We start from the raw sequence: 14,690 nt of genomic DNA, 5'->3' as shown, positions 1-14,690 counted from the left end.
AAGCTATCCATAGCCTCTGCGCACAAGTTGGATCCCTGGCCAGCCAGGTAGCTACCCACATAGCACAGCAGACCTCTCCTGTCTTGCCCGCTGCTCCCCTCAGCAGTGTATTTCAGTCAGTCTACCTTTTCTGTTCCCCACTCTGTCTCTGGTGAATCCTCTCACCCCCACACCTCTGGACTGTATGCATAAATAAATAACTTTTTAAAAGAAACTCAGAAGTAGGCAACATATATTGTTGAAATATTAAAATAATGTATTTTCATTCTCACTAATTCCTATCTCCAAGTTGCATCAGACCAAAAATTTGAATACCTGAGTGTAAGAAAGATATCCAAGAAAGAAAAGGAAAGCTGTGGCTCTTCTGGCTAGAGCTTACCAGCAGAGTACAGAGGGGGATAAAATGTGGGCAAGCGGAGGTCAATAGCGAAACCGATTTTCACCAAGGCTAGAGGGCCTGATATTCCTCTTCCTGACAGTGTCTCTGAGAGAAGTTCCAGGGACACCAGACTTGACACCCATAGAGAAAACCTGATGTTTGAAAAGCCAGATCCGTGTGGTCAGGAAAAAAGCAAATGTTCATTCATCATTCCAGCCCCTACCCACTTTACTCCCATATGCTGGAAATACTCAAGAACCACCCTCGGTAATCCCTAAGGTGAGAAGCAAGGTGACACTACAGTTTTACCTGAAGGGCTGAAGAATAGTTAGAGGCTGGATGAAAAGAATGCCTGGGGCTCAGAAAGGTACACAACACCCCATGAGATCAAAAGAAGCCAACTGTGCAAGGAGAGGCCTGAAAGAAATTGAGAAACACATTAACCAAGGTTAGCTGACAATTAGCCTCTGCATCTTTAGCAGCAGTCACCAACTAAGGACTGAGCCCTGTCCACCATACTTCAAAAGAGAGCTAATAACACAAATCCAAAGACCAACATGAGACCTGGAGCTCATTTCCCCCAAACTGTCAATATAGAGGATATAATGTGGTCCTGTATAAAACCTGATGCCATCTTGGAAAAGGGCAAAGGAAATGGGGAAGAATCAGAAGGACTGAGTAATTCTCTCCAGTATATTGAGCTAAAGCAAGAGACATGTTAAATAATTATCAGATTAAATTTTAAATCATATTGAGCTAATTTTAGTTTTGGTCTCTCTGCTTGGAAGGCCCAGTTCTTCAGAGAAAGATCAGTTGAACTGTAGAAAAAAGTTACAATTTCTTTATTTTTTTTTATTATAGAGGCATGCTTTTTATTTATTTATTTGTTTGTTTGTTTTGTTTATACATGCACTGGGTACACTCAGAAGCACGGGAGGGTGGGAGAATTCACCAGAGACAGAGCGGGGAGCAGAGCAGGCAGAAGGACCGAAGTACACTGCTGAGGGGAGCAGCGGGCGGCAGGAGAGGTCTGCGCGCCATGCGGGACCCTCCTCCGGTGGCCGGGTAGCAGCCGGGGATCGAACCGGCGCTGCAGAGGCCGCGGGCAGCTTCGCAACCCAGCGCTCAACCGCTGCGCCACCGGGGAGGCCCAAAAGCTACAATTTCTTTACACATGCAAATATGTATGGATAAATTGCAATCATACTATAATTATATTGTTTGCTTTAAAGGAAACATTGGTGATGATTTTGCTCAGAACCTAACAAATCTCTGAAACTGAAAGATAGCTCTTCTCTAAATAGTTACATTTTAGAGACTGTGTAATATGCTGGAGGAAATGGGTTGGAAGGCAGACCTGGGTTCTAGGTCCGTCTCAGCTGTTTTCTCTCTGTGTCATTGTAAAATGTCTTTTTGTTACAGGGCAACCCCAATATAAAATGGGTTGCTTAACTGTGGGGTACTCACCCGTGCACTTAAAGAGACTTATAATAAGACTCAACTGCAGGCACACATAAAAAGTTTAATGAAGGGTTTATTTACAAAAGAAGGGGTTTCTTTACAAAAGAAATGAATAATTTGGAGAAAGAGAAGGAAATAAATTGGTGAATGTGTCCTACCAGTTCCATTGAGCTGAAATCCAATGGCAAGCTGACAGCCAGTGAAAAGCCAAGAGCCAAAGAGACCCCCAAGGCCCACATGTCTGTTTATATACCACACCTGGCTGCTTAACATCACCCTCAGTTCCCAGCAATATCTCTTCCATGATGATGACTTTATGGGATTCGTAGTCCTTGGTGTCTTGAATCTTTGGTCTAGCGTTGGGGTGGAGTCCATAAAACCTGTGTTTGTAGAGTTTGTTCAGGGCATCCTTTCTCCCCCACATTTTAATCTGTGCAACAGTGCTTTCCGACATAGGTGTCATAAATAATGTAGTAAGATATTGTTAAAATTGTGATTCCTTTTGTCCTCAGGATAGACAATGCAAGCTTGCAAAGGTTGACTGTCCAGTGAAAGACCCTCTGATTACCCCAACATGCTATGTAACTTACTTTTGTGTGTGTGGACTATGATCATTTGGAGGAAATATTGCTCTATGTCATCCAGTAACCTCATCCATAGAATGGGGAGAGGGGGAAGTGGAGAAATGATGTCTTCAGTTCTTTCTGTTCTAATATCGTATACCTCTATAAACACGAGGAGGGAATTCCAACTGCCAAAGTGTCACAGGAGTTCCTATATACACAGCCTGAAAAAAGACTTCCCGCCTTTTTTTACAGTTTCGGTTGTCATTAATTTTTTTTCCTAGTGGCAAGAACTAAAATTCAAGTAACTTTTTTTTATTATTTTCAGATAAAGAGTGCCTTTTTTTTTAAATCCATAGGAATTTACCTAAGGATAAGAAAATTAAAAATGAGAAGAAATCAGTAGACTGCTATAGTATTCAAAGACAAAATCAAAGTTATCAAACTTTGAAAACATCTTTCATATGAAATTTATTTGTTATATAAAATTTAATTTGCAAACCAATTTCTAAAGTACTGATTAAGGATAGTAAGTTATCATTAATTAATACAATTCTTATATACAAATTATGCTGTTATCTTCAAAGTAAGCAAAGAGCTTTCCATGATAAATGTCTCAAACCTGTTGAATATTTGTATTTGAATATGAAGGATCTTTTGCTTCCCCACTCCTTCCTCCAGAAATTTGCTCACTTATACCAGTAAAGAAATCCATGCATGCAGTATTTTTCTATTAGGCATTTTCAAGCTAAAGCTATGTATTATGAACTTCTAAGATTTTTTCTGTTAAATGAGCTTACAGATGTTTTTGCACAAAAAAAGCAATGCAATATTCTTCCTGGAAATGTAACTCAGCATTAAGAAGTATGTGTCATAGCGGTCCAAAGAAAGAATATCAATAACACACATGGACGATAATTCTAAATTTTGAGTTTGGGTAGCCTACTATATATTAAGAAATGAGCAAGGTACTTTTGCTTATGATCTCACTAGTTCTCAAAAGTATTGCTTTCATCACTCAGGGGTAAAAAAGGCAAGACGTTTTCTAGTAGACTACAAGAAGAAGAGGTCTTACTCATCCAATTGCTCATCACAGTCTAGTATCCAACCTTGTCTATAACCATTTAAGTGTTTACAGCACCAAAAAGTTTACACTTCACATTTTAAACTCATAGGTAACTATAATGGCCGTAACACTTTGCTCTTTATGAGCAAAGGCTGCCATCTTGTGGAAATTGCACATAATAACAAAAGCAATCATTTCATAGAACTAAATTTTATTTTAATTGAACATTGCTTTATAACATCATATAAATTTCAGGTGTGTATCACTGAAATCCAAAATATGTGTATACTACATTAATTTAACCACTATTAGTTCAATTCTATCCTAACCATACAATTAACCACCTACCTTGCTGATCCCATTCCTCCTTCCCTTCTGTAACTACTTATAATCTAAAAGTTTATCTTGTTTTATTTAGAAACTAAAAACTTTAACTTTTTTTATCAAGAATTTTTTAAAAATACAATTTATAAAAAGATTTCCTAACTAGATTCTTGAATTGTTACTTGCACACACACACACACATATCAGTGATGTTCATAGTTAAAAGGCAAATCTTTCTTTTGGGTGTGCTTTTAAGTCCTATTCAAAGGTGCCAGTGCTTTTGAACATCTGAAAATAGGAAAAAAATCTCCTTTTTTTTATGAGGACTCATCCCGTTAGTCTTTAAAACACTGCTTTAGATTTTAGTAAAATTTCTTTACTAATCCCTAAATTATTTTACATAATAATAAGAGAAATATATTTAGATTTTTCTGAATGAGTTTCCATAAGCATAAGGCTTTGCAGTTAGAATTTATGGCAGAACTCTAGGCATAGAGAACAATTTCATTTTTTTTCCAACACTTCTATTCCATCCCAGTTGTATTCCTAGAATCTGTAGTAGGTGGCTCAGAGCTTGACTGGGGAATCTGCAGTGTTGTGACTCTGTGTATCCCCCAAAAATGGAGTCTTCCTACAATTTCTGAGCATCTGTGCTTTTGACACAAACCAAATCTTTGAGATATTATGATCCTTAAAGGCAAGTAGGAAAGTCTCTTTCTCATCTTCAGTAACTCCTTCCACCCCAGCCCACTGTATCTAAAAATTAATACAAATTATTCTAATTTAATATCTTATATTCTTATCAGAATAAAAATTGGTGACATTTTATACACACACACACATATACTTCAACCATTACTTTTAAAACTGAAATATTTTCCAAGAGTAAGATGTAGTGTAGATATATTGTGACACCGATACCACTGAAGGAGAAAAGGTAAGTAATATTAAGTCCTGTATAAATATGTGAAAGAATGAAAATAAATTAGCATGAATTGAGGACATTAAAAAGAAAAGATTGCACACTGTTTATCAGGCCATCATGACTGAGGGTGCAGTTGTGGTTTAAAATAAATTCTGTACTCAAGTAAATGTCTGATATGAAGTCATTCTTTGAATATTTACTGAATGGACAGATGAAAGGAAGAACTGGAATAAATAATAAATAATATGAAAAAAAGAACAGACTCTGAATGCAAGGTCCATTAACCAAAACCACCTTTGTTGAACATATTAAATCAATACATGACCATGACTGTGTGCTATGCAATATGGAAGATAATGAACACACATTGTTGAAAGGCAAACAGACACATAAATGTTGGAGAGTCCTATGAAGGATACTCTCTCAATTCCACAGATACTGACTAATTTTAGGAGGGTAGGGAATCATGGGAGCTTATTTTGTAAGCAAATGATGCTGTCTCTAGTTTCCTTTTATTTCCACACATAACTATAAACTCAAATTTAAAAAAAGAGTTATTTCTGGGACCTCCCTGATGGTGCAAGGGGTTAAGATGCAACCTATGAAGCTACCCATGGCCACTGCAGCATGAGTTCAAATCCCCAGCCAGGGAGATACCCACATGACGCAGCAGATCTCTCCTGACTCGTCCGCAGCTCCCCTCAGCAGTGTATTTCAGTCAGTCTGCCTGTTCTGCTCCCCATTCTTACTGGTGAATCCTCTCATCACCCACACCTCTGGCCTGTACCCCAGTTCTTGTATGCATGAATAAAATAAATCTTTAAAAATAAAATAATATTTATTTCTTCAGAGATGACTAAACTTTTCCTTTAATCTACTCAATGTTAACCTCACTACCTAGTTTCTTTAAATAGGCAAATACCCCAAAGGTTTCAAAGTCATTTAAACAGTATTCATGCATAGACTAAGCAAGCAACTGTGATGCTGTGATTACACATGTGTGTGATACCTAACACAGTGCCAGAAATTGCAACAAGGGGTTGATGCTTTGAGTCAAGTCACAATTTTTCTATTTTTTTTATTAAATTGCAGTGACATTGGCTTACATTATTGTTGGTTTTTTGGAAGAACAGGATCCCCACCTCAGGTATCATCACCGTAGTGAACTCAACACCAAATCACCCATAGTTCACCATAGTCCATTGCGCTCCCTTTCCTCATTGTTCTAAACTCCCACCACCCACTTCACCTATGGATGTTTCAGTCATAGTCAGCATTTAAGGGTTAGATTTTAAGCTTGTCTTTACCTAACCTTTAATGTGGTTTCTTTAAAAAAAAATCATTTATTACTTATACATACAAGAATTGGGGTACAGGCCAGAGGTGTGGGGGTGAGAGGATTCACCAGAGACAGAGTGAGGAACAGAACAGGCAGAATGACTAAATACTCTGGCAAGGGGAGCAGCAAGTGCTGCTGTGCCATGTGGGTAGCTCCCTGGCCGGGGATTGAACACGTACTTTCAGCGGCTGCAGACAGCCTCATAGGTTGCATCTTAACCCCTTGCACCCCCAGGGAGGCCCTTAGTTTGTTTTCTTTATGTTCCACATCTAAGTGGCACCATATGTTTACTTGGAGGGAGAAATGAGAAAAGGGAATGAAAATCAAATAAATTTGAGAAATGACAAATTAATACAAGTTTTCTTGTCTGCAGGTCTTCCTAGAGCCTTTAATAAGGTGGTTTTCAAAGTTAGTGACTATGGAACCCTTTTCTTGGAGAAGCCTTAGGAACCAGTGGCCCATAGAACACATTTTTGGAATTTCTGGAAAAGTAAATGAATTTATCTGAAATAAAGGCTAGAATAAGGGTAAAAGATAATCTATAATTATTCATCATTCTTTTAATAAATTTGATTACTCAAACTAACATTCCTTTTTCAGCAATGCTTGCTCTGAAGAAACAGAACTTGTTAAAGCAGTAATTCCCCAAATAATCCAAGGCTCAGGGACAAGTGTAAAACCCAATGTGGGTTTACATATTCTAACTGTAATTATTGTAACTCAAGCCAAAACCTCTTAGACAAAATGTGCTTCTATCCTCTTATCTTTTTTAAAAAAGATTTATTTATTTATGCATACAAGAACTGGGGTACAGGCCAGAGGTGTGGGCGGTGAGAGGATTCACCAGAGACAGAGTGGGGAGCAGAACAGGCAGATGACTGAAATACACTGCTGAGGGGAGCAGCAGGCGAGTCAGGAGAGGTCTACTGAGCCATGTGGGTAGCTGCCTGATCAGAGATCAAATTTGTGCTGCAGTGGCTGCGAGTAGCTTCATAGGTTGCGTCTTAACCACCTGTGCCAGCAGGGAGGCCCTATCCTCTTATCTTGATGAATAGAGTGTCATGATCCCTAGTAAGCCAGCTTTGAGTTTCCAGCTAGTGACTAGCTGGGTGGCACACACTGAAACAGCCTCTGGCCAACTTTCTCAGCTCTCCCCTGCACAGTGAGGGTGGCACACAGTGTGCGCACTGAGCTGGCGTGTGCTTGCTCTTGTCTACAAACACTGTCCTAAATTTCTATCTCCCCATGGCTGTCCACATCAGCTCTTAGGAGAAAACCTGGAAACAGGCCTTCGTGGGACATAGACAGTCCTTGAGCTGTTTGGGCAGAAAATTCTAAAAATCTGTGAGGATGGTGCACTCTACCATGCCCATAGCCTTGGCCCTGGTCATCCTGCCTGTGAGAAGGGACTCACCTTCAGGAGGGCCAGAGCTAGGGAGGTTTCCTTTAGAGCCTAAAGTGCACTTAGAATTGACAACAAAAACTCTAGAGAAAAGCATACTTTAAAAAGCTACAGGCTTTGGGCCTCCCCGGTGGCGCAGCGGTTGAGCGCTGGGTTGCGAAGCTCCCGGTTCGATCCCCGGCTGCTCCCCGCCCACCGGAGGAGGGTCCCACATGGCGCGCAGACCTCTCCTGCTGCCCGCTGCTCCCCTCAGCAGTGTACTTCGGTCCTTCTGCCTGCTCTGCTCCCCGCTCTGGCTCTGGTGAATTCTCTCACCCTCCCGCGCTTCTGACTGTACCCAGTGCATGTATAAACAAACAAACAAACAAATAAATAAATAAATAATATACGTGCCTCTTAAAAAAAAAAAAAAAAAGCTACAGGCTTTGCAGCCGCTCCCAGACTGGGAGTGGGAGAGGGGGCAAGGAAAAAGAAAAGGGGTATTTCTTATTTGAATTTAACTAATTCTGAAAGACTCTGGTCAACTTTTCCTCACATTCTCCAAGGTAAGATTCTTTTCCTTTTGGCAATAAAAGGGAAACTAGATCCATTGTGTGTAAAACCAAAACTGATGTATTGTGTCAACTTCGAACTTGTCCCAAGGCTTTCTCCCATACGGTGTTAAATAATAGAAGTCTTTTTTAATTGAATTTCTTTATGTAGCATATGCTGGGTGACATTATGCCAGCATCTTGCTTTAAACAGAAAAATGTTCTTTGTAAAAGCCTTAAGATCCAGAGTATCACTCTGTTTGTAGGGAAGGAACACAGAACTGTAGCAGCTTGAAACCACATAAAAACAGTCCTCTGAAGTGTAAATGTAAAATCACATTGCAACAAATGTTTGGTGGGGGGACAGTGGTGGATATTTCAAATTGTAGAATAAAAACAAAGGAAGAAGAGAATGGAAGTGGGGGAGGAGAAGAAAGAGCGGGGGGAGCGTTGTGGCACAACTCTGTAGAATCAAAGCAATAACATGTTGAGTGTTCCAGAATTCCATCTGCAGGCTAAGCCACAAATAAATTCACTTCCCTTAATAGTCACCATCCCTTGGAGGTGGGATTATAAATGGATGTTATAAATGGAGGCAGTTACTACGTCTGCAATAACAAGTGATTGTATCCTTTACCCCAAGGATCCTGGAGCTTCAGCAAAATGGTGACATGGACATCCTGAAGCACAAGTGGTGGCCGAAGAATGGCCAATGCGACCTGTACTCCTCAGTGGACACAAAGCAGAAAGGAGGTGCACTGGATATAAAGAGCTTTGCAGGGGTGTTTTGTATCCTGGCAGCTGGAATTGTCCTCTCCTGCTTCATAGCCATGCTGGAGACGTGGTGGAACAAGAGGAAAGGCTCCCGGGTTCCATCAAAAGAGGTACTTGATTGAGGGCTTGGCACTAATTAAGGCACCAAGATGCTATTTATCCAGGGAGGATAATCACGAGGAGGTGGATAATGGGTGTGGGTGTTCCTTGCTTTTCTATCTTTGAAAACTGAAAATAAATTTGTGAAATGGCAAAATTGGGATGACTGATACCATTTCCACTTTAAAACAGTCCCAGTAAATGTAGAGGAGACCATAGTATTGGGAGGTTTAACGATTCCATGTGCCATAAAGCCTTGAAAATTTTCCTAAATCTCAGGATAAACTTAATTCAGTGATTTTTTTTTAAAGGCTGTGATTCCCTTGACCAGCCCACAAAGATACTTATTATTTTGCTTCAATTGGTTGTTTAACTTGTAGGTAAATTACATGTGTCTTTAAGATTTGGTCTAAGAAATGCAATATTATATAAAATAATCCAAATTTTCTCTTTACTGCCAGTGACTTCTTCCTGTATGTAGATCAATAAAAGTGTTCATGTTTTGTAGCACTGGAAGGACCCAGACTTAACAAGTATACACAGTGGAATCACCTAGAATTCAAATTTCTCTTTAACTCTTGAGTCAGCCTAACTCCAGGGCCACATTAATTTTTTGTTCTAAAGATATAAAAGAATAATTGCAGAGCTCCACATAATATCTCGTTTAAGGTGACTTGTGCCTTGTAGTTTTCAAAAATTTAAAGCTGTCAAAGAAAACTGAAACTAAACTATTTGATTCATGGATTTTTATCTCCACTGGAACAAAAAGGTGATTTTTTTTAATAATGAATGAGATTATATTTACGAAAGCTTTGCAAATTGAAGTAAAAAGAAATACTGAATTTGCTGAATGATTTGATTTGCTTTATAGTTCTAAAGAAGGACAATTTTATACCTTCTGTAACTAGACACTGGTTAACTGATGCTTACAGCAAATCCTGAGAGGATCTGCTTTATAGCACAAATAAAAATGACTTCTCATTATTTCCATATGAATTTTTGCATGTTAATGTATTCTTTCAAAAAGATGGCTTTCTACTAAAATAGTCTAAAGACTCTTTTCTACCACCTTCTATGCAAAGTTGATCAGCATTATTTATAAGGAAAAGCTTGGGTTAGCAAAGATGCATCTTGATTTTCTACCTGTCTGAAGTATCATACATTTGAAATTAGTGGAATATAAACTAAAAATTAATCAGATTTTATTGTAGTGTTTTCTTCATGGAATAAGCTTTTGCAATCTCTAGCTACACTGATTTAATGCAAACTACCACATTAATGCAACATTATAGCTGAGACTTCACATTCTCAAAAATCCGAAAATTAAGTACTCCCCAAGCTCCTTATATTTTGAATTACTACATATAATATTAAATTTTGAATTATTACATCTGTTGATAGATGACTACATTATAGTTGCTGTGGGAACCATAAAATTTTGTTTCTCAACCCTCTAAACTCTCAGTGATAATATTGTATTAATGGCTATTTTTTATTGGATATTATAAGGAAAAGGAAAAACAGTGATGCACATCAAAATATTTTTCATGGAGGAACACAATGAAAAAATAAATATACTCCATTCTAACTCATGATAGCTAATCCAGATCTTATGAACAGATATCTTCTCATTTTATGATTAATAGGTATTTTAAATCCCTATACTTAACTTACTGAATTTAGCTATAAATAAAACTAAAAAAGAGACAAGTTTATTTTATCCCAGTTTTATTTTTCAAGTACTGAGCTTTATTGCTCACTTTTGGTGAAAATTCTAAGGGATATTTGAATTGGTTGCACCTCCAGAAGACTGAGGTTTTATTTTCTTCTTTATTAAATACCTGCTTACTGAGACTCCATTTAGCTTAGCTGCAAGCCTCTTTGATTTAGAGGTCATTTAGCATAAATCTGATCCTAAACTAAATCTGTCATCGTCATGTCCATGATTTGAGTCTCTAAAGGTACCACTGACCTCACAATATTGCTTCATTCAGGTACCAGATAAGTTGAGTGTAGGAATCGCTCCATTAGATATCAGTTCTCTTGTATTGAATGTCACTCTCTCTAAACAATCTCACACATCTCTGACCTAAAGATAAATAACACTTTAACAGTCACTAACACTTCGATGTGAATAGCATGTGGTATCACTTACCTCCAAGAATAGAACATTAAGGTTAGGAGTGGATGGAAAGGAAAAAATCCAACTTTGTGGAATGAGACACCCTTGAAAGGAAGAAGTATGTGTAAAGAATAGGTAGAAATGGGTGGAAATGAGTTGCAAAAGCCGTACTTTTAATTGATCCATTTTTGCCTGGGTCTGTCCCAGCTCATAAGGAGTGGCAATCACCAATCTACTGCTTCCATATTTTTGTAGTGCATGTAAGATGTGCCCAGTTTAGAACTTTTACTGTAAGAAAAATATTAAGGGTAGATAACCTTATCTCAGAATCATATTGGTACCCACAGAACTAGCTCATATTAGGTACTCAATAAATATTTGGTAAATGATTAAACCCCAAAGTTCAGTTAATTACATTATCATGTTGCTGAACTACTTTTTTTTTTTTTTTTTTAACCATGGAAGCTAGTACTGATGAGAACCTTATCTTCTTTTTCTTCATCTCCAGGATGACAAGGAAATTGACCTGGAGCACCTCCATAGACGTGTAAATAGCTTGTGCACAGATGACGACAGCCCCCATAAACAGTTTTCCACCTCGTCAATTGACTTGACCCCTCTGGACATTGACACTTTGCCAACACGACAAGCACTGGAGCAAATCAGTGATTTCAGGAACACTCATATTACCACCACAACCTTTATCCCAGAGCAGATCCAGACTCTTAGCCGCACACTCTCAGCTAAAGCTGCCTCTGGTTTCGCTTTTGGCAATGTGCCTGAGCACAGAACTGGCCCTTTTAGGCACAGGGCACCTAACGGGGGATTTTTCAGAAGCCCTATAAAAACAATGTCATCTATTCCTTATCAACCAACTCCTACCCTTGGGCTTAATCTGGGTAATGATCCAGACCGAGGCACCTCCATTTGAACAACAAACAAAATCTCTTCACTGTTTCTTTTGTAGGACTCCCTTTGCAAGGAGCAACTGTAATATTGTGGGACTAACATGGATGTAACATTTTTTAAATCAAGATTATTAGTCACAATTTCCAGTTCCTTCTCCCCATTTCTCCTTCTCCTCCATTTCTTTCTCTTTTTCCTTCTCTCCCTATCCATTTCCCTCCACTTTTTTGCATTACTCAATTTGTTCCCCCAGAATATAGTATACTAGGATCCTATTAGTCTGCTTTTCATATACTGTACTTCAAGTATAGGAAATGTGCACTGAGTATACTAAGAGTATATGCAGGATTAATTTTACATAAAGGCCTCATATGTAACATTTCTCTTTTTAAAAAATATAATTGCAATAACTTCAGTCTTTTTACATTCTTCTGCTGCATCCATACAATGCTCCACTGCTGTCGAGTGTCCTTTAACTGTGGACCAAAGGCAACCCCTGCAGTGTTAATAAAATAATTTAAAGACCATTCAGGCCACATAATATGAGAATGCAATTTTGTAGGATTACAAAAAAAGCCATTAATATGCCAGTCAAGACTACAGTTAAAACTACTCTTGCACTGCAACAGTGCATATGACCTTTATGTGATTGTACAGTATTAAAAGTTTTTTCTTATGTACAGTAAACTTTATCATATGGCAGAAGCCTCTATTGTGTTAAATAAATTAGTATCTCATATATATACATATATATGCACCTATATAATGTGTATATATATTAAAAGGCGGCCATTGCTATTGCAATTCATTTAATAAAGCTTTAGTTAAAAAAATGAGTATTGTATACAGGAACTATGTATAGCGCAGGGGGTCTTTTCAGTTAGAAAAGGCAGGTTGCTTTAATGTTATTCTGACTCGCATTGTTTGCCAACAGAGAATATTTTATAATTTTGTTATTAAAACATCCAGGGCAATTTAATATTTGTTCCTAGATGTAACCCATTTGAATAAGTTTTTGTTTGTTATTCAGCAGTGTATAAAGCTAACCTTAATAACTTTACTTTTAAGTAATTATCTAAATGGAAAATGCTATTAGCTACAACAGCACATAGAGCTCTAGAAGAGTTTAAACATAGATAATTGAAGGTTAATAAATTCTCTTCCAAAGCAGAAAGCCAGTCAGTTCAACTATTGTTGGGAAGAAGTGGAAGCCCTTAAGATATATTGATGTGGCCTTAATTATTGTCATACATTATCCTAAAGAAGAAAATAGAATAACCATACTGGGCTCTAAACCTAACTCCCTGGTTTGTTCGGTTCTATTCGAAGGAGCTATGTATTTTTTTATATTAGTGCCAATTGTATAGAAGGATGACAGCAAAAACAGTGCCTCTTTGTGCACAACCCTTTTCAAGTAGCATTCTTACCTGTTAGAAATGTAGGATGAACTTTGTTTGTAATCCTTAAATTAAAACGTGGTTAGTAGGAAGCAAGAACTTATCCTGTGTTTTTACGCAGCCATACACTTATTTTAATCTACTTCATTCTGTGGCTAGGATTGATATAGGAATCAACCTATGTGATTTGCTTTAGGAAAAGTTAAAAGGTATATTCTTAAGGTATATTATATTTTGATGCTAATTCTGTTCTGGGGAGCATCTTGTACTGTCACTGTTTTTGTACTAAATCTTCAACTATTGTCTACTGTGTAAGGCAGAAAAATATCTTATCATGCAAAAACCATTTTGTTTCCAGGGTAACAAGTACCTAAGTGCATGCACAACTTGTTTTCCCTTGTAACATTCATGATCTCATTCACAACTCTGATTTTAAAACAAACAAAAAAAAAAATCTTTACAACAAGCTATGTAGGGACATACCAGATGTTGCAGTGATTTTAGCTATAAACAAACTGTTAACCATGTACAATATTCAAAATAGGCCTATTTTGATGTATTGCCTATTATACAAATACACAAACACTTTTTTGGAGGCCTCAGTTATGAGTGGCAGAGCTTTCTGTGTATAATTTGTCTAAATAATTTGTCTAATAAAAATGTTTTCTAAACTTGCTCTCATCCCATTGAAGTCATAACTATAACAATTTGAGTATGCTTACTCTCACAGATAAAACCCAATTTTTCTAAAAATTTACCTCAAGTTAACTAAAGCATAAGTTGTAGTAGAACCATGCCAAAATGAGTGTTTCTCTACAAAACACAATACTAAGTGATGTCCTACACCAATGAAAGACTCCTTTTTGCTACTTTAGATTATTTGAACCAAAAACATACCTATTTTTCTCTGTGGATATTTTTTGGGAGAGCCTTTTCCTGTTTCATGTAGACAGTGTGATTATTATAATAAGAGCATAGTGAGGGCTTATTGCATAAAAAAGAAAATTGAGGGCAATTCTTAAACTTAGGATTTATTTATTCATAATTTTTTGCTTTTAGAGAAATATTCATCATACTGAACCTATTAATTTGAAAACTAATTGACTAGGATTATTTCTAATACAGTTTTACTTTCTGTACTTGAACAACAATATTTCACTTGTCTAGTAGTTAACTCAGTTAGATGTATATCTGAAAATATATTTTATTTAGATTAAAATTTCTGCTATTCTAACATTCCATTTTTTTTAAGTTTTAAAAGTTGGAGACAGGAAGAAATATAGAGATCCAGACTATTTTCTTCATCTTGCAAATAAGGGAGCATAATATGCTAAGAAACTGATACTTGACCAAATGTTTAATAATCTAAGACTTTAAACTGGGTCAGGAGGGTTTAGGTACAT

At 37.4% G+C, this 14,690-nt stretch overlaps 1 protein-coding gene across 3 annotated transcripts in view; it reads left to right on the top strand.

The window, feature by feature from the left end:
- GRID2 (glutamate ionotropic receptor delta type subunit 2) overlaps positions 1–14,690 on the top strand; it is a gene marked incomplete at its 3' end in the record, with an annotated part of 1,748,121 nt that overhangs the window by 1,698,307 nt on the left and 35,124 nt on the right. For 2 of the 3 annotated variants that reach the window (XM_084234294.1, XM_084234292.1), the window contains 2 exons: positions 8,633–8,873; positions 11,493–11,915. In XM_084234294.1, coding sequence (XP_084090420.1) covers positions 8,633–8,873; positions 11,493–11,915 — 664 coding nt within the window. Of the gene's footprint in view, positions 1–8,632; positions 8,874–11,492; positions 11,916–14,690 lie in introns of those variants that run through there. The other variant, XM_084234293.1, reaches the window with a different exon arrangement.

This window comes from Talpa europaea (genome assembly GCF_964194135.1).
Source record: "Talpa europaea genome assembly, chromosome: 5".
Taxonomy (NCBI): domain Eukaryota; kingdom Metazoa; phylum Chordata; class Mammalia; order Eulipotyphla; family Talpidae; genus Talpa; species Talpa europaea.
Note: the sequence above shows the minus strand (reverse complement) of the source record. Positions and strands in the feature narration are given on the sequence as shown.